Consider the following 17,954-nt stretch of genomic DNA (forward strand, 5'->3'; position numbering starts at 1 on the left):
CTCAAAATTCCAAAACTTTACAAGATTTTCCATCACATCGAATTTTTAAACGCATGCATGAAGTATTAACTGTAGCTAAACAAAATAACTAATTACACAGTTTGATTATAATTTGTGAGATGAATCTTTAAACCTAGTTAACATATAGTAGGATAATAATTACCAAATATAAATAAAAATAATGCAGTACTTTACACCCAAAACTTTTCGCATCTAAGCAAGACCTTGAGCTGCCTCGGCTCGGCATCCTCCGGCTTTAGACTGTAGCACACAGACTGTTCATCCGGATCCGGCCGTTGATCTTGCGATGGACGGTTTTCACGGGGTGGTAAGTCACTGCTACAGTACTCGGTGACTTACCTTCAGTAATTCACTGAATCTCAATCCCTCAGGTTCATCTCCTCCCTCTGTTTCTTAAAGCTTTCCCTTCTCTCGGACTCTCTGCTACTCTTCCTTCCCAGCGGCGACGACTGGGCGAGCGGCGGCGCCATTTGTCCTCTCTTCGCCCAGCCCTTTGCCGGTGATGAGCGCATCCTCCAGGTATGCCCACCCCTTCTCTTTCCTTTTGCTGTGCGAGACAGAGCACCCCAAACCCTAACAAAACTATTTGTATTCGGATCTGAATCCAGTTACAATATATTATGGAGTACCTACTAACTTCAATTTCGTTTGCACTGGGTCCGCCCCTGGGGCGTGGTTATATATCGCTTCAGGCGATAATTCCGCAAATCATCACCTGAAGAGATGTACCGTAGATGCTGCGGTTATGGGCTGTATTTAGGCCCATTGCTGAGATGAACTCCTTCCGCAAATCGACGCGCGCTCCAGATGGCAAAAGATTCTGTGCATGCAGCAATATGGCGTTCCCACATGCATCCAAACTTATAATTTAAAAAACAATAAATATTAAACCGAGCATTCAAATTAAATTCCAATTACACCACTATGTCTTTTGTGACAAGATCTTCAAAACAAGACCACACTTGCCTATATTTGCGCAAATTTTTTTAGAAAAATATTTTTTAATACTAAATAATTAGTTTCGGTGACTAGGAACAAATAATTTAACAACATGAACAAATAATAAGTTCTACGAACAAAAAATAAAAAATAGCGAACAAATAATAATATACAATGAACAAAATATTAAACATCACGAACATTTGATTGTGTAGGGTAAATAATAGCAAAAGTATCACGAACAAAAAAATCAACATCGCCGAACAATCTAATCTACAAAGGGAACAAATAATTTGACGTTGCGAGCAAGCTAGTTACATGCAGCCAAATAATTTTACATAAAGAACAACATATGCATTTGGCATATAAATTATTTTTACACGCAAATGAAATATGAATATGAGCCGAATAAGTAGTATATAACTAAATTATTTTACAAACCAACTAATGAGTCTAAAATAATAAATTAGTATGCATTAAACATGAGACATTTTTAAATATGAAAAAATGGATAGGAATAGAAGAAAAACTAACTCAATAAATACAAAAATATATCGGTAAAAGGAAACGCCCAATATTAATATATTGATACAACTCAGCACACTTAAACCACTAAATGTAAAAAAATAATAAATATGAATTATAAAAATATAAATAAATAATACAAATACTATATAGTTAAAGTAGAAATTATGAGAATAAAGAATTATAAACCAAATGAAAAGCAAAGAGAAATTATCATTAAAGAATTAGAATCAAGAAAGAAAAATATAAGTAGGGAGAAAAAATGGGAAAATAAAAAGAGAGGATGCACTCCAGTGCCAGCGCGGCATCACTAGCGCACTGCTAGTGGGCAACAGGGGCGGATCCAAAGGGGGGGCTAGGGGGGATCAAGCCCCCCTACCTCCCCAACATCAATGGATACCCCCCTAAGGGCCCCCCCCCCTTATTTTTAGGAAGAAAATATGAAGAAGAAGAGGAGAAGAAGAAAAGAAGGGGAGGAAGAAGATGAGAAGGGAGATGAGTCCCCTCTAGATGTGTTTGCTAGATTCGTCACTGGTGGGCAAGCACGTACAACCGTATCGGTGAAAGCAACAGGTGCATACTCTAAACATATGTGTTGTCAGGAGTATATAGAGAAAAAGTAAACATCAAATATTAATACATGCATAAAGAAAAATATGCTGCAACACATATGAGTTGTCAGAATATACAGAGAGAGAAAATGATGAGAAGGGACCTGCAAGCATAAAGCAAAGCATATTTTAAATATAAAAGTTATCAGAATATAGAGAGAGAAAGCTAAGGAATGGTCATGCATGCATGCAGAACATGATTGGTGTGAGAAATATATGGAGAGAGAAAAAAATAGAAGAATATGCACGCATGCATACATGCAGGAATATAACATGGGCTAGTATGTGAGAAATATATCACGTGGTGTGCAGAGTCCTTCCTCTCAATCAAATCAATCTTCTCATCTGCAGTGCTAGGCTCAAAACTATAATTAATGACACAGTAGGGATTTAAGAGCCAGCGGACCAATAAATTGAGCTGACATCTTATTGGGCCGCGAGAAGCAATATTAACATTAGGTCCAACCCATGCCGTCAGCTTGCCTAGAATCCTTCAGGCGATGGATTGATAATTTGTAGCCGAGCGATATATAGCTGTGGCGCCGCCCCTGCTCTGAGGTTTGTACTTTGTAGTCAGACTTGCGGTGCTTGATAATAAATAGGAGAATTACATAGCCTAATCCAGGTTTTGTGGAAGCATGCATGGTACAGACGGCAGCTTTCAGCAAACAATCAGAAAATTAATGTCCGACTGGTTTCTGACTCCTTGGGTGCGGTACGAGCCAGCAGCCTTGCAGTGAGCACATGAACCAAAAGCGTGTGTAACTGTAGACCACCACGGTAGATGGAGTCGTACATGGGGGGTGTGCACAACAGTAGTACGTATATTATTTCCTTGTCAATTGGACTGTTACTAATGCACTACTGATGGAACAAGCTGTTGTTTATATTTTAGAAAAAAACTTATACTCCTATCCCAAATTATAGCTACTTTTAGGTTTGTGCTAAGTCAAATTATATTAGTTTTGATCAAATTTATAAGAAAACATATTTAGATCTATGGCACCAAATTAGTACCATCAAATCAGTCGTGAAGTACATTTTCGTTGGTGTCATAGATGTGAATATTTTTTCTATAAGTTTGGTCAAACCTAAGATAGTTTGACTTAGGACATGCCTAAAAGTAGCTATACCTTGGGACGCTGGGCGTAGCTCTGAGTTCTGTTCACGGGAAAACATGGTTCTTATCCTTTCCAGTTTAGTTTGCATAAATTTCATTTACGGTCACTGCACTGAGTTGAGTTAGTAAAAGGACAAGAAGGCTGATTCAAACCCAGGACCTTTAAGAGACAAGTGGAAAAACTACCACTGGGCCAGGGCCGTTCTGTCTTTGAGTTAAATAGAAATGATTTTTTCATCTGTGATGACCACCGTGCTGTTTATAGTGCTAAAACTAGGATGTGGCTCGCTGGGTGTTGCTTTCTATGGTTTAGTGTGCCTTTTGAAAATATAATATGATGTAGTAGTTATAATGGCGGCTATATATTATGTATTCTTCTTTGCACTTTCATGGCTTATGCTATAATTTATATAATAGAAGGCCAGCGATTAAATTTCATCCTTATGCAGTTCACAAGATTGGAAGGATCAGCTGAAGCTTCCACCTCCAGATACACGCTACAGAACAGAGGTAATTATACAACACCCCCCTGTCCATGTCAGTGCTCAGTACTAGATAGCATGCTTGCTATGGACCATCGAATTTATTGACGCTCTTAGCACCTATAATATGTTTTTCTTGAAAAGACTGTCTTTTCATGGGGTACACTTGTTTTCAATCACAAGAACAAATTTTAAACTAACAGTGTAGTTATTGCAAATTTGGATGTTTAGAGTAGATATAATTTTTGATAATTTGGACAATGAAAAAAGGGTAGTTGGTGCAGCTGATGCTCAATGTATTATCTAGCGTCTGAACTATTATGCATACATCAGCTGTTCCAAATTTGAAGGTCGTTCAGAATTGTCATATATCCACTTTATTTTTAAGAATACATTGTGGAGTTTTAACTGAGTCAAGTGTCTAGTTTGTTTGATGTTTGTTCCCTTTGATCATGATATATTAATATGTATCTTCCCAATTTTCGCTGCCCCGTGCTGTGAGAATTTCTCTATTTCTTAGTCATGTTCTTTAAAAAATTATCTGTGCAGGATGTTACTGCAACCAAGGGAGATGAATTCGAAGACTATTTTCTGAAACGTGAACTTCTTATGGGGATATATGAAAAAGGATTTGAAAGGCCTTCACCTATCCAAGAAGAATGCATCCCTATTGCACTAACTGGTAGTGACATTCTTGCAAGAGCAAAAAATGGAACAGGCAAAACTGCTGCATTTTGTATACCTGCACTAGAAAAGATTGACCAAGACAAAAATGCTATTCAAGGTGTTTTATTATTCAAGATATTGCATTATCCTGCATGAGGCTCATGATCAATACGAATATTTAAGTTCTAACTTCTTTATTCTGATATTCAGTTGTCATATTAGTCCCTACAAGGGAATTGGCTTTACAAACTTCGCAAGTCTGCAAAGAACTTCGGAAACACTTGAGAATTCAAGTAATGGTCACTACTGGAGGAACCAGCCTAAAGGATGATATTATTCGGCTTTACAAACTTCGCAAGTCTGCAAAGAACTTCGGAAACACTTGAGAATTCAAGTAATGGTCACTACTGGAGGAACCAGCCTAAAGGATGATATTATTCGGCTTTATCAACCTGTTCATCTACTAGTTGGGACACCTGGTCGAATTTTGGACCTTACAAAGAAAGGCATGTGCGTGCTGAAGGATTGTTCTATGCTTATAATGGATGAGGTATCACATAATTAGTTTTCTTGCCATATGGAATTGCATTTGTTCGTAAATAAATAGGCACTTAATTATAATATTCTTTCTGAAGTATTTTCATGGTCTTCTTGTATAATCAACTTACAATCTATGAACAGAAGCACTGTTAGAACTAATCCTGACTTGCACATGTGTTAGATGTTCATGGTTGTGTGCGTGTGCGTGTCGTGTCCACGGCAAGTGCCTGCAGGGAAGCTGCGGCATGGTCCCGGGAACGCGACGCGTCCAGGGGCGTGCCGAAGCTGTTTCCGCCATCTGTAGGTCGAGTCCGAGTCGTAGGAGGAGGTGGTGTGCGTGGCGCACGATCCGCATGGGTGAGGCCGTGTCGTCTGGAGAGTAACGGGCGCACGACGACGCTGGGCAGGACGTGCAGATCATGCCGTAAACCAGGACGTGGAGGTTAGCTCTGGAGCTCCTTGGCCTATTTGTAGCCCTGTGCCCCTCGGTGACTCGCAGTCGCGTCCATTTCAATCAATAGAAAGCCAAGATAAGCAGCGGCTCCGTGGCGTTCGTCGCTGGAAAATACTGTGCCTGGTCTCCAACTCCGGCGAGTGAGTTTGTGTGTGAGAGAGAGGGCTCGGCCAACAAGCACAAAACAAATGTAAAGGCTGAGGGACCGAAACGGCGACCAAAGGGGTGAATGAAAGCCAAATAAAATTTTCACGACCAGAAGCGATTTGGTCAAGTCCCAAGGTACACACAAACCCTTGAGTCCTAAGTGACGTGTAGAATAGCTATGGAGGAGTTACACCAACACTAAACACCCCTAGGAACAAAGCGTGAACAAGTGCGGAAGCAAGCGCGAAGAGACAGTGCAAGAAACAGTACGGTATAACTCACCGGTTGATCCGACGCACAGATTTTAACAGCGTCGGTTCAATCGATGAGAGCCGGCAGCAGAGAGAAGCGAGCACCGGATGATCCGACGTGGAGATTGACAAGGCGTCGGTTCAACCGGTGTTAGCACACACCGGATGATCCGACAAAATCAAATCCAATCACCGGTGCAGTTGTCCAGAGGGACTGCAAAAAGACTTAGTGGTTACCGGTTAAACCGACGTGCATAGGAAGCACATCGTCGGTTTAACCGACGCGCAGAGTAGTAGAAAACTCAGAACCACTCACCGGTTAAACCGATGAGGGACAAAAAGAACTCGTCGGTGCAACGGCTCAACAACAAAACCCTAACACATGAGAATCCTACTCATCGGTTGATCCGACGTGGGTAATTTCAAAATGTCGGTTCATCCAGTGATAGGAAAAACTCCACACGTGTCCTGAAACGATTTTTATAGCTGGCATTCTTTTGAAAACTCGTTGATCGAGTGATCAAATCAAGTCCAAATCTCACCAAATTTTGTAGTCATGATCACAAAAGACTTGTGAACATGTCCACGAGAGGAATCGGCGAATTACTCCATGATTTGAGAGGAATCGAAGAAATTTCGAGCTAGAATGGGGTTTTCTCAAGAACGTGAAACGCTCAAGAACGTCGATTCTAAGGAGCTCGTGAATCTTAGGTGTTTTGCACTAGACAAGAGGGCATAGATTCACCACAAAGAGCTCTAAGAACCACCACGATCTCATGCACGCAAAGAATCAAAGTGGAATCAAAATTCAACGCAAACAAGGGTGCACGGAGTATTGAATCGATTCGAAATCGAAAAGCCCCGAGGGCACAAGGAGGATAGGGCCTCCTTTTCCAATCGAATTCAATACAAGGTCTAAAAAATCCATCTCCATAATCCTACCCTAGAGAGGAAAAAAGAGGAAGAACAAGAGAGAGGGAGGTGGCGCACGGGAGAGAGAGCGCAACTGCTCTGGGCGCCAGGCAAGGGAAAAAAGAGGGCGAGAGGGGGTGAGGGGGTTTTTAATACCCCAACAACTCTCAACCCAAAAGACTAAACTACCCATAGAGCTGAAAATAAACTAGAATGCCCGTAGGGGCAAAACCGGAAAAGATACATGAACTCATCCGACGGCCGAGGTTCTCTCTTCGACTCGAAGCCTTCTCCGCGATGCTGCCATGTCGATGAAGATCCGGTTTGTGGTTTTGGGGGGTCCGCGAAACCCGGGTAGGTGGCCAGTTTTGATAAAAACCGCCAAAACTCCACGCGCGGGAAGATTCCCGCCTCCACGCCGTGGCCCTAAACGATGTTCCCGCCTCGGCCTTCTGACGGCCCTAGACGCCGCCCGACGCCTGTCACCTCCTCTCCCGCAGCAAGGCCCTAGACGCCGTCGATGCCCGTCGCCTCCGTCAGTCCCGAGACCGACGCCCGTGCCTCTGCAACTTGGCGTCTTCAACTGTCGTCCGCCTGCTTGGTTTTGTGGCGCAAACCAAGAAACTTGTCATCCGACGCTGCTTGCGCCCTTGATCCAGGAGTGGGCGCCATAGCTGCCGCCCGGCCTGAGCTCCGATCCCGGCTGCCCCTCACCACCGTCCACCGCACGGTCCATCGGCCACAGCACCTCCACGGCAGCTCTCCGTCGACACTCGACGCCCGTGTACCTTCAACCAAAGACCAAGCACACCGCACGGTTGACAATTCACTCATCGCAGTCAGGAGAAGGTACTCATCATTCCTCAATCTCCCCCTTGATGAGTGCATTGTCAACACACCACAAACGAACCAAGAGAGAAACAAAAACAGAGAAGAACAATCGAAGAAAGAGCGAACTTGAACAAGTGACAAAAGCTCAAAAGAAGCAAGAACAAGTCACTTGACCAAGCAGAGATCGATTCCCTAAGACAAGGGCAACGGCTCGACGCAATCGATCAAACACAAGCATGACTCCTCAAAGACAGAGGCAGGGCTCGACACAGTCATGCCAGAAGCGAAAGAAAACCAGGAAGCGAAAGGAAAACCAGGAGCTAATCAAAGCAGAAACTCCATGTATTTCCCCTTACCGGTGCAACTCTCACCACATGTATGCACTCTCAAAGCCTGTGCATAACAAGTTTTTGGTTCTCTCAAAAATCAAACAATTAAACTCCCACTTGTTCGATCAACTTCTCCCCCTTGTTGGCACATGCACACATCAAGGCTAAACAGACCTAAAGCTCCCCCTGAAACTGAGACTCCTCCTGAACATATGCTATGCGATGAATGCAATGCAGGAGGTGTAAGTGAAAGCATTCAGGGATACAACGATATGAGTAACAACTAGTCACAAGCACATGTGCATCCATAAACAAGACATGCATCTAGCTCAACAGGGTATATCAAATCAGTCTAGAGCTAGGCAAGTTCCAGTTTAGGAGAAATAAAAGCATCACCCATGATCTAGCACTAGCAAGTAGGGAATGAAAGACAGTGCTAATCAAACTCATACAGGTGAGCCAAAAACATCCAAAGCATGTTGTAAACATTGATTTTGCAAACTCATTATATCAAGCAATTTAATGCCAGGGGTTGAGAGCTTGTCATGCTTTACTTAGCAACGAGACCAAGCCTATGCCAAAGGCAATCAGAAGCTTAAGGCACTCGTTTCAGTCATGCACAGCCTTGTCCGGGTTCTCACAAGTGCAAAGTGAGCCGTCCCGAAAGCTCGATCAGTGCGACAACCAATCCCACCTGGATCTTTAAATTCCATTTCAAGCACAATTCAAGCAATTTTATCAATTTTAGATCATATCATGTATGAATTGCTGAACGAAAGACTACACTAGCATGAATGAGATAGCAAAGCATATCAATCACGCCCTAACATGCTAGTAGGCAAGACAGGGTGACCATGTTTTCAAATTTTCAAATCAAAATAGATTAACTCAGATGATGTCAAATACACAGTGGAGCAAGCTATACATAATCACATTTATAAACTCACACTAGTAAGCATTAGGAGATCATAGCAAAGTATACAAGAATGCTAGTGCAAGTGAGGCAATGCAAAATGCAGAAATGTACAATACATATGCACAATGCAACTACCAAGCCTAGAAAACTAAGAGAAGAACAAATAAACCCTACAAAGCTGTGCAATACTGTGTAGCATTACTGTAACAATTTTGTATCTAATTACGGCCTAATTATGTTCATTAGATTCGTCTCGCGATTTACAAACAAATTGTGCAATGTGTTTTTTATTTCGTCTAGATTTAAATCTCTATGCAGGTGCCGAAAAAAAATTTTGGAACTTTGAATTTGGGAACTAAACACGGCGCAGGTTTCATTCTGCTACTATTTCATATGGTGTACTCTAACCCAAAGTTGTGGGTCACTCGGTAACTAGTAGATGTAGCCAAGCTAACCAAAATTAAGACTCGGTGATGCATGTGGATGGTCACTGCTAGACATTAGTAAATGGCGCCAAAAGCGACCTGTCCTCAGGCTGTTTGCCCCAAGCTCGTCAGACATGTTGTGCTGGACAATGTAACGTCTGGCTTTTTCTACAGGACATTTTAACCCTGGTACCTGTCTGCGTTGTGATCTTGGCGCGAAGAAACTGATCATTCCACTTAGTCATGTATTGTCGATTGACCTGTCCTCAGGCTGTTTGCCCCAAGCTCGTCGGACATGTTGCGCTGGACAATGTAACGTCTGGCTTTTCCTACAGGACATTTTAACCCTGGTACCTCTCTACGTTGTGATCTTGGCGCGAAGAAACTGATCATTCCACTTAGTCGTGTATTTCCAATTGTGTCGGTTGTGTCGAGCTATATGGATCTTGGACACCTCCAGTATTTTGTATTTACTGTCATCCTATGCGTTCCCATGTGGCAGTCCTGTATTGTCTAGATTGGTTCAGTACATCAGTGTGCTTAGTCTGTCTTTGCCCGGATCAGGGTTTTCATTTGCTTCCTTTTTCCCCGTAATGTGAGAATGCATATTTTGATGTTGTGGTTCTAGTTGAAACAGTTAAAAACATGTTGTCTTCGTACTCCCTGTTATGGGGATGGAAAAGAGTCACTAGACAGAAGTACTGCTACGACGAAATGTGCCTTGGTTTTAGAAGGAAGAACATGTTATTGTGTCTTTGCCCTCTGTATATAATAGAGCATTGTAGCTACCGTTGGAACCGAATTCCCGCTTTGAATTCCATTTCACATTGCCTGCCGGAATTCTCTGAAGCTTTTTGGTGAATCGTTTGCTGTAATGCCCATTGGCAGATGAATCTAGCCAGGCCAAAATGACCAGGCAATCAGATTGCCCTGCATTTGAATCTGATTCGGCTCCCATCCCAAGTACATGGGACCTGCAGTTTTCCACTGGGGGGTAATTTTGCTAGAGGACACTCTTGAATGTTGATATTTGCTAGTGGACACCACTCAAATTTGTCTTTACTAGAACACATCATTCAAATACAAATATTTGCACCAATACACCAAACTAATAAAATAATAATTTCTTAGAGTAGAGGGGAGAGAGAAAAGAGTCAATGGACAAAAAAAATGCCCCTGCAGCTGCAGCCTGCAGGCCACCGTTACTTCCAACATGTCAGCCTTTTTTTTATCTACCCTATCTTCTTCACGGACACGCCCCTGCGGCCCTGCCCGTGCCCCCTCCATGGCCATCGTGGCCGCTTTGGTAGCTCACCATCGCGCCGGTCGCTGCGGCACCTCTGCCACGCATCCGCCCGCCCAGTGCTGGCTGTGGCGCGCCTCCAGCAGCCTCCGCCCGTCCCCCGCTGGCCGCGGCCGCGGCCGCGCGCCACCGCGCTGGCCTCCGTGCCACCCACCTCCGGGCGCGGCGCGCCGCTTCTTCGCCCGCTCTGCGCTGCCTCGTTCGCACTTGCCCCACTGCTCGTCGCGCCGCCTCGGGCCTTGCTCGCCCTGCTCCGCCGGCCATGCTCGCCCGGCCTCGCCGTCGGGCGAGCAGCGCGCATCCACCTCCGTCGCGGCCCTGGGTCGCTGCAGTGCAGCACCTTGAGCGCGTTCCCTGTTCCCGCGCCCCAGGAGCGAGGACGAGCTCAACCGGCGGCCTAGGGGCCGGCAGACCGCACTCAGGAGCCTCGGCGGAAGCACCGCGAGGCCCGAGAGCAGGTGATCCAACGGCACCTAGCAGCGCTGTCGCCGCTGCGCATGCGCTTGGGACCTGGGACCACTCTGCCACCGCAGCGGCGCCGTCAATGGAAACGGTGCCGTTGATGGAAGCGTCGCTGACCAAGGCCATGGTTATGGAGCTCCAGCTCCCCAATGAGCAAGACAAGCTGGGGATGGTTGGCTGCGCCGTGTCCGCATGCTGCGGCCGATGGTGCTGGCGTACGGCGGCCGCGGGCGCTCATGTGCCATTGCTGAGGCTGACGCGGTGGCCAGGCCAGGGGCCTGGAGCGGCTCGAGCCCGTGGTCAGAAACTCAGGATGGGGGAGCAAAGAGCTCGGAGGCAGCAAAGGGATAGAGAAAGAAAATTTGATCTGGGCAACCATTTATTAAGGGCAAAATCGACTTTTCACACTCCTTTAGACCACAAATAAATATTTTATTAGATGTGGTGTCCTATGACAAATTAACACAAAAAAATAGTGTTCTTCAACAAAGACAAGAATAAGTGGTGTCTTACCGCCAATACCACATTTCTAGAGTATCCCTGAGCAAAATGACCCTTTCCACTGGGCAGCGCGTTTGCGTTTTCCTGTCCTGGTAATGCCAATAACATAACCGTCTGTCCTGTATTCCTGTGTCCAACAGCACTTCGCCTGGGCACGCACTGTCGAGGTTGTGGTCTTTGTGGGTTAGAAATGCTTGTGTGTGAGCGTGAGCATCTTGCATGCTGTCGAGTGTCAAGCAGCTCTATTCCTTCGTTTCATCCGCCACAAATGGCAACGCACACGCAATGGACATCCAGCGAGGACTTGTCATGGGAGGAACGTAGGAAACGGAGCAACGCGCTGCCCGCGCCGACCTCGCAGTGACGACGAAATGGGACGGCGGCTCACTCACCAGTCAGCACAGCACAGACCAGACAAGACGAGAGGCGAAACGCGGGAGGTCCCGTCAGCACCACCAGTCCACGAGACCACAGCACTCCGCATGTTAGGGCTGCGGCTTTGACAACACGCATGACTCCCTGTCCCGTCAAATCACCGCCCTGCCGGGCCGCTCTTACCGCCGCTAACCACGACGCCTTGCTGCCGCTGACGCCGGAACCCTGCCCCCGCCACGGGCCACGGCACGTCACCTGCCGCGGCGGCCGTGCCCAGCCAGCAACAGCAGCGCTCGCCCCGCCGCCCAGGAGGAGCCCAGGAGCGGACCCCTCGCCGCCCCGCCGGCCAGCCGCATTTATTACTTCGTCGCCCGCCCCCGCTGCGGCGCCCAGCCCACTCCGCTTCCGCCTCCGCTGGACTCCGCTTCCGCCTCCGCTGGGCTCTGTTTGGATGAGAGTAGCATATAAAAAATTTAACTAATAATTAGAAGTATTAAATAAAGATAAATTACAAAACTAACTCCATAGTGCTATACTATTTCGCGAGACGAACTTAATGAGACATTTGACCGCACGTTTAGAGGATGGTTATTGTAACATCACTGTAGCCAATCATCGATTAAGATTTGTTGTGAAAAGATTTTGTAAATAAATTTTATTTAGTCCTCCATACATGTAAGATTTATTTTTCGAGAATTGTATGCTATGGTATGGGAAAAACAAACAGCGCCCTGGCCACGCCAAAGTCCGAGCCGCGCCCGTGTGGCAGCCAGTGGCAGTGCCAGAGGGTGGAGAGCTCCTCGGGCCTCATTTATGGCGGCTGGCCGGTCGCCCGGACCGGAGTCGGGCTGTGCTAGACCTCCGCTCCACGTCTCGGTCCCATCGGCGGATCGAATCGACCCGCTTCGGCGCAGTGCTGCCCATCTCGCCCCCAACTATTAATTACCTGCAGTGCAGTGCAGCAGTCCTGCCCATCTCCGGCCCTGTGCTGCCGTGCAGCTCCCTGTGCAGACGTACTACTACGCTGCGCTGGATCAAAATCAAGGCCGTGTTTAGATCAGGGAGGTGTAAACGCAAAAAAAAAATTTCGTAGGAATCTTTCCAATTTGAAGTACTAAATGAAATCTATTTATAAAATTTTTTTCAAAATGCGTTGTAAATCGCGAGACGAATCTAATGATGCTAATTAATTCATGATTAATCAATAATTAGCGGATGGTCACTGTAGTATCACTTTTACAAATCATAGATTAAGTAGGCTCATTTGATGCGTCTCGCGATTTACAGCCCAACCATGCAAAATTTTTTGTAAATAGACTTTATTTATTACTTCAAATTAGCAAGATTCTTTTTCACTTTAATGCGTTTACGGCTTTTTTGTGTTTACGGGGTGGGACCTAAACACACCCCAAACCTATCAACACAGCTACGGTCTACGGTTGAAATTGTATACTACTAGTACGTTGGAGTAGACGGCTAGTGTCTAGTGAATTTTTGTGGGGTGGCTCTCTCTGTCGTCCGTGACGAGTGACGACTCTAAAGTCTGAATTTTCATGCCACCACAACTCCGTGAAATTGGGTGTCATGTTGAAAATCATGCCACTCAATGGCATGATTTTCAACATGAGATCCAATTTCAAGAAATTGGAGTGGCATGGATTCAACTGACCCTTTTTTTAAGTAAGGGCGTGTTTAGTTGGTGAAAAAATTTGGATTGGGGTACTGTAGTACGTTTTTTTGTTATTTGACAAATAATATCTAATTATGGATTAATTAATATCATTATATTCATCTCTTATGAATCAGTTAAACTGTGTAATTAATTATTTTTTTCAACTATATTTAATATTTCATACATATGTTTGAAAATTTGATTTGATATATACTGTGCAAATAAATTTGGAAACTAAACGCTGCTTAACAAATCCGAATCTCTAACGGACCAGCACGCACATTTCGGATCGGCGAAGAAATCCACGCCCGTTTCCAATGCTGCCATACATAAGTGGCTGTGTGTTAGATCTGTAAAATGGTGGTAAAAAGAGTCGTATTGGACACTGTACCACTGTAGTATTTTTCGTTTGTTTATGGTAATTGTTGTCCTACCATGATCTAACTAGACTCAAAAGATTCGTCTCGTCGTCTATATCAAAACTATACAATTAGTTTTTTATTTACCTATATTTAATGCTCCATGCATGAGGCAAGAGATTTGATGTGATAGGTAAATAGTAAAGTTTGGAGAGAGAAATTTTGGAACTAAACACAGCCCATGTATCCTAGGCAGTGTTTAGATCCACGAAAAAAAGGGAGAAAAAGTCGCATCCTACACTGTAGCACACTGTAGCACTTTTCGTTTGTTTGTGGTAAATATTATCCTACCATGATCTAACTGGGCTTAAAAGATTCGTCTCGCAACGTACAACAAAACTATACAATTAGTTTTTTTATTTACTTACATTTAGTACTCCATGCATGGGTCATTTGTTATATTTAATGTTTCAATGTGATAGATATGTGATGGAAAATTTGGAAAGTTTGGAAGAGCTTGAGATCTAAACACACCCCTAGTAGAATTTCGCATTAAATTCTGCCGAATTCTCAGCATTTCCAAACGGAAAATTGGTCGCTGGTACTAGCAAAAACTGGCCAATCCGATTGACTGCGTGCTGGTAATTTCGTAGGCAGGAGGGAGGCAGTTGTACGGTGCGCAACAACAGACAACCGGTCGTCCCCAGCCGCATTCAAGTCTCCCCGCGGCCCCGCCCGGAGAACTTGCAACGAAAGCGCCTCGCCCCCATTAAATGCGTGGCCCTCCCCTCCCCGGACGCTGCCCGTCGACGGCGAGCTCGCTCGGGCCTGTTTAGTTTTCAAATTTTTTTCTATACTATTCGTCACATCATATTTTTATTTTTAGACACATATATAAAATATTAAATATAATTAAAAGAAATAATTAATTACACAACTAATTCCCACAAGATGAATCTAATGATATTAATTAATTCATAATTAAATATTAATTATCAAATAACAACTAAATATACTACTGTACTCAAATCTAACTTTTTTTCACCAACTAAACACCGCCTGATGCCATGCCCCTTGCCGTCGTCGTTGCAGGCTTGCAGCAGCAGCAGGTGAAAATCCGTCGCATTTATGGCCACCGGGAGGCTCGGCCTATAAATCCGTCGGCATTTATGGCCACGGCTCCACTCACCACTCCCCCCTCACTCCCACTCCTCGTCGTCCCCGTCGTCGCTGCCGACGCCACCGAGGGGAGAGAGAGGGGAAGCAACCGACGGCCATGGGGAGGACTCCGTGCTGCGACAGCAAGGGGATCAAGAAGGGCCCGTGGGCGCCCGAGGAGGACAAGCTGCTCGTCGACTTCGTCCAGGCCAACGGGCCAGGCAACTGGCGCATGCTCCCCAAGCTCGCGGGTACGTGCTCGGCCAGCCTCTCGAGCTGGTGCATGTGTGATCTGGTTGTTTCGTTGGCTCGTTCAGTTCTCGAGCTATCTGGGCTGATGAGGCAACGCGATGCGCTTGCATGCAGGGCTGAACCGGTGCGGCAAGAGCTGCCGGCTCCGGTGGACCAACTACCTGCGCCCGGACATCAAGCGCGGGCCTTTCACCACCGAGGAGCACAATTCCATCCTCCATCTTCACGCCATCGTCGGCAACAAGTGAGTGTACTCCCCTCTTGCACAGAGGACAGGCACATTGATTCAAGGCAACTCATCACTCGTGCGTTCCTGTTACGGACATCCAGCCAGAGTACACCACGCTTACGTGCTGGATGGTTGTGATCTCTTCTCAGGTGGTCCATGATCGCCGCGCAGCTGCCGGGCCGGACGGACAACGAGATCAAAAACTACTGGAACACGCACCTCAAGAAGCAGCTCCGTCAGGAGGCGCTCGTCGGCGCGGACGCCGCCGCCGCCGCCCAGCTCGCCTCCGCGGCGACCGCGTCCTCCTGCCCCGCTGCGCGCCACATGGCCCAGTGGGAGACCGCCCGCCTAGAGGCCGAGGCGCGCCTCTCCCTCCTCTCGTCCTCGGCCGCCACGACGGTAACCTCCGCCACGGCCGCCTCCTCGTCGTCGTCCACCGCCGCCGCCGAGCACGAGGCGGCGCCGGACATCTTCCTGCGCCTCTGGAACTCCGCGGTCGGCGAGTCCTTCCGCTGCTCCGCGCAGGGACAGGGCGCAGCCGCAGCACGTGGTCCGGCGGCGGCGAGCGCGGCGGAAGCCGGTGCGCCGGCGGCGCTGCCCAGCGGCGGCGGCGGCGACGACTCCTCGGCCGCGTCGACCAACGGGACCGAGGCGGCGGACGACTACCAGGCGTTCCTGGACATGGCGGTGGAGGAGTTGGCGCTGCTGCACGGCCGGCTCGGCGTGTCGTTCTCGGCGTTCCCGCCGGCCGACGTGCTCGCCGAGGCGTCCTGCCTGTTCGCGCCGTTCGAGTGACTTGAGCCCGCTAAGCTAGCGCCTAGCACCTCTCGTCATCACCAATCAGCACCGTACCAGAGTAGTAGTCTACGTATCGCATGGGGCGTTGCTTGCGTACGCGTACGTACATACACATGTAGTACACTTGCTACACCACCCGCATGTCTTTTTGGCGGTGATGGCGTGTGTACGTGCCTGTACGCGACGAGCTGACACGCATGCTGGAGCTTGCGTGTGGTGGCAGTACGTAGTCTCTGTAGTGTAGCAGTAGTCTGTGCCCTGGAGCAAGAGGTTTTTGCGACTGCTCTAGGCAGCTACAGCTGTGGCATTGTGCTCTGGTGAATGCTGTGGAATTTGAATACTTTTGCGTATGTGTGTGTACATGGACGTGGTTTGTGTTGTGTAACATGCGCAAGCTCTGGCTTGGCTTGTGTGGGTGCTGTAATTCTCTGCACGTACAGTTTGGGATGGGGAAAAGAGTTGTGCGCGTTTTGCACAGTCGATCAAGGGAGGCAATGCGTGCACTTCACGGTGATGTATGGCATGCGCAGTCCTGTCAAAGCAAATATTGCGAAGTTCATGGAAGGACATGCAGAGCGCATGGTACTCCGTCCGATCAAAGACTAGGGAACAACTATATAAAACACTGTGTCTGTGTTCTCCCCAAAATGGTATGTTGACATCAAAATTTGGTAAGATTACAGTTGACATCCATAAAATTCTTAGAGAATTGATTGATGTCAGCCTATGGAAATTTATCCAAAAGAAACAGTTTATCCAAAAGAGACGAGTTAAAAGAAAAAATCATGAAGACCACGGCATGTCAGTTTAAATTTATCTACCGGCGGAGCTACGCGTATTGATTGATGTCAGCTGACATCGATGATTTTGTGCAAAAATATATAGCAGTCACTGTTTTTGCACTGCTTATATGTGGAGCGGATAATATTGTGATAGAGAGCTGACCTTGGTGACTTCATATGCTGGCTCTGCTCCTGATTATTTATTAATCGGGTAGAGTCACTAGTTTTCTTTATTGAAGTATCCACTCATATTTTCTTTAGAGAAAAGTCCATTTTACCCCCTGAAGTGGTCTACGAGTTTGAAAACCCCCCTGAATTCCAAAACCAGGAATGTTTCGTACCTGAAATTTTCAAACCGGGCAAAACACCCCCCTCAGGCCAGTTTACAGTGGTTTGGACTCAAGTCGTCGGCCACGTCACCTGTTTGGTCCACGTCAGCCCTGCCACGTCAACGAGTAATGGGCCGGCCCAAATTAAACACCCCCCTCCCCTCGTTCTCCTGCTCGATGCCGCCGCCTCCCTCTGCTCCCGCACCAGCCTCCCTCTGCTCGCCTCGCCGGACGGCGCTGCCGCCTCCCTCCTCTCCCGACGCCGCTGCCATTGACCACCGCCGCCCACACTCGCCTCACGTCCCTGCTTTCCTCGCCTCGCCTCACGTCCCTGCTCTCCCACCGCTGACGCCATTAACCCTAGCCACCGTCGCCGCCCGTGACGAACATGGCGAACTCGGGTGGGTCTTCCAGTCGGTCGTCGGCTTCCTCGCGGTCCCGTTTGCCGGGGGAGGTAGCCTCGTCTCCGATTCCATACCGTGAGGGCCCTTTGGAGTACTGACCGGCTCAAATGTGCAAGTGCGGGAAGAAGGCTGCCCGTTGGATCTCTTGGAGCGATGAAAAT

The 17,954-nt window shown here is 46.9% G+C and overlaps 2 protein-coding genes across 3 annotated transcripts; both read left to right on the forward strand.

Moving 5' to 3' along the window:
* The first annotated feature begins 523 nt into the window (after positions 1 to 523).
* Positions 524 to 10,873, forward strand: LOC120681240 (DEAD-box ATP-dependent RNA helicase 8-like). Its single transcript, XM_039962754.1, has 6 exons — positions 524 to 540; positions 3,666 to 3,726; positions 4,248 to 4,482; positions 4,575 to 4,625; positions 4,724 to 4,914; positions 10,352 to 10,873. The coding sequence occupies exons 1-6, from the start codon at positions 524 to 526 to the stop codon at positions 10,871 to 10,873; spliced, it is 1,077 nt and encodes a 358-aa protein (XP_039818688.1).
* A 4,170-nt stretch (positions 10,874 to 15,043) lies between these two features.
* Positions 15,044 to 16,638, forward strand: LOC120682723 (transcription factor MYB17-like). Of its 2 annotated transcripts, XM_039964721.1 has the most exons (3): positions 15,044 to 15,250; positions 15,366 to 15,495; positions 15,630 to 16,638. In XM_039964721.1, the coding sequence occupies exons 1-3, from the start codon at positions 15,118 to 15,120 to the stop codon at positions 16,273 to 16,275; spliced, it is 909 nt and encodes a 302-aa protein (XP_039820655.1). In that variant the 5' UTR covers positions 15,044 to 15,117; the 3' UTR covers positions 16,276 to 16,638. The 2 variants fall into 2 exon arrangements, with proteins under 2 accessions (XP_039820655.1, XP_039820654.1); XM_039964720.1 differs by having other exon boundaries at positions 15,044 to 15,495.
* Positions 16,639 to 17,954: the final 1,316 nt, after the last annotated feature.

This window comes from Panicum virgatum, chromosome 7N (genome assembly GCF_016808335.1).
Source record: "Panicum virgatum strain AP13 chromosome 7N, P.virgatum_v5, whole genome shotgun sequence".
NCBI lineage: Eukaryota > Viridiplantae > Streptophyta > Magnoliopsida > Poales > Poaceae > Panicum > Panicum virgatum.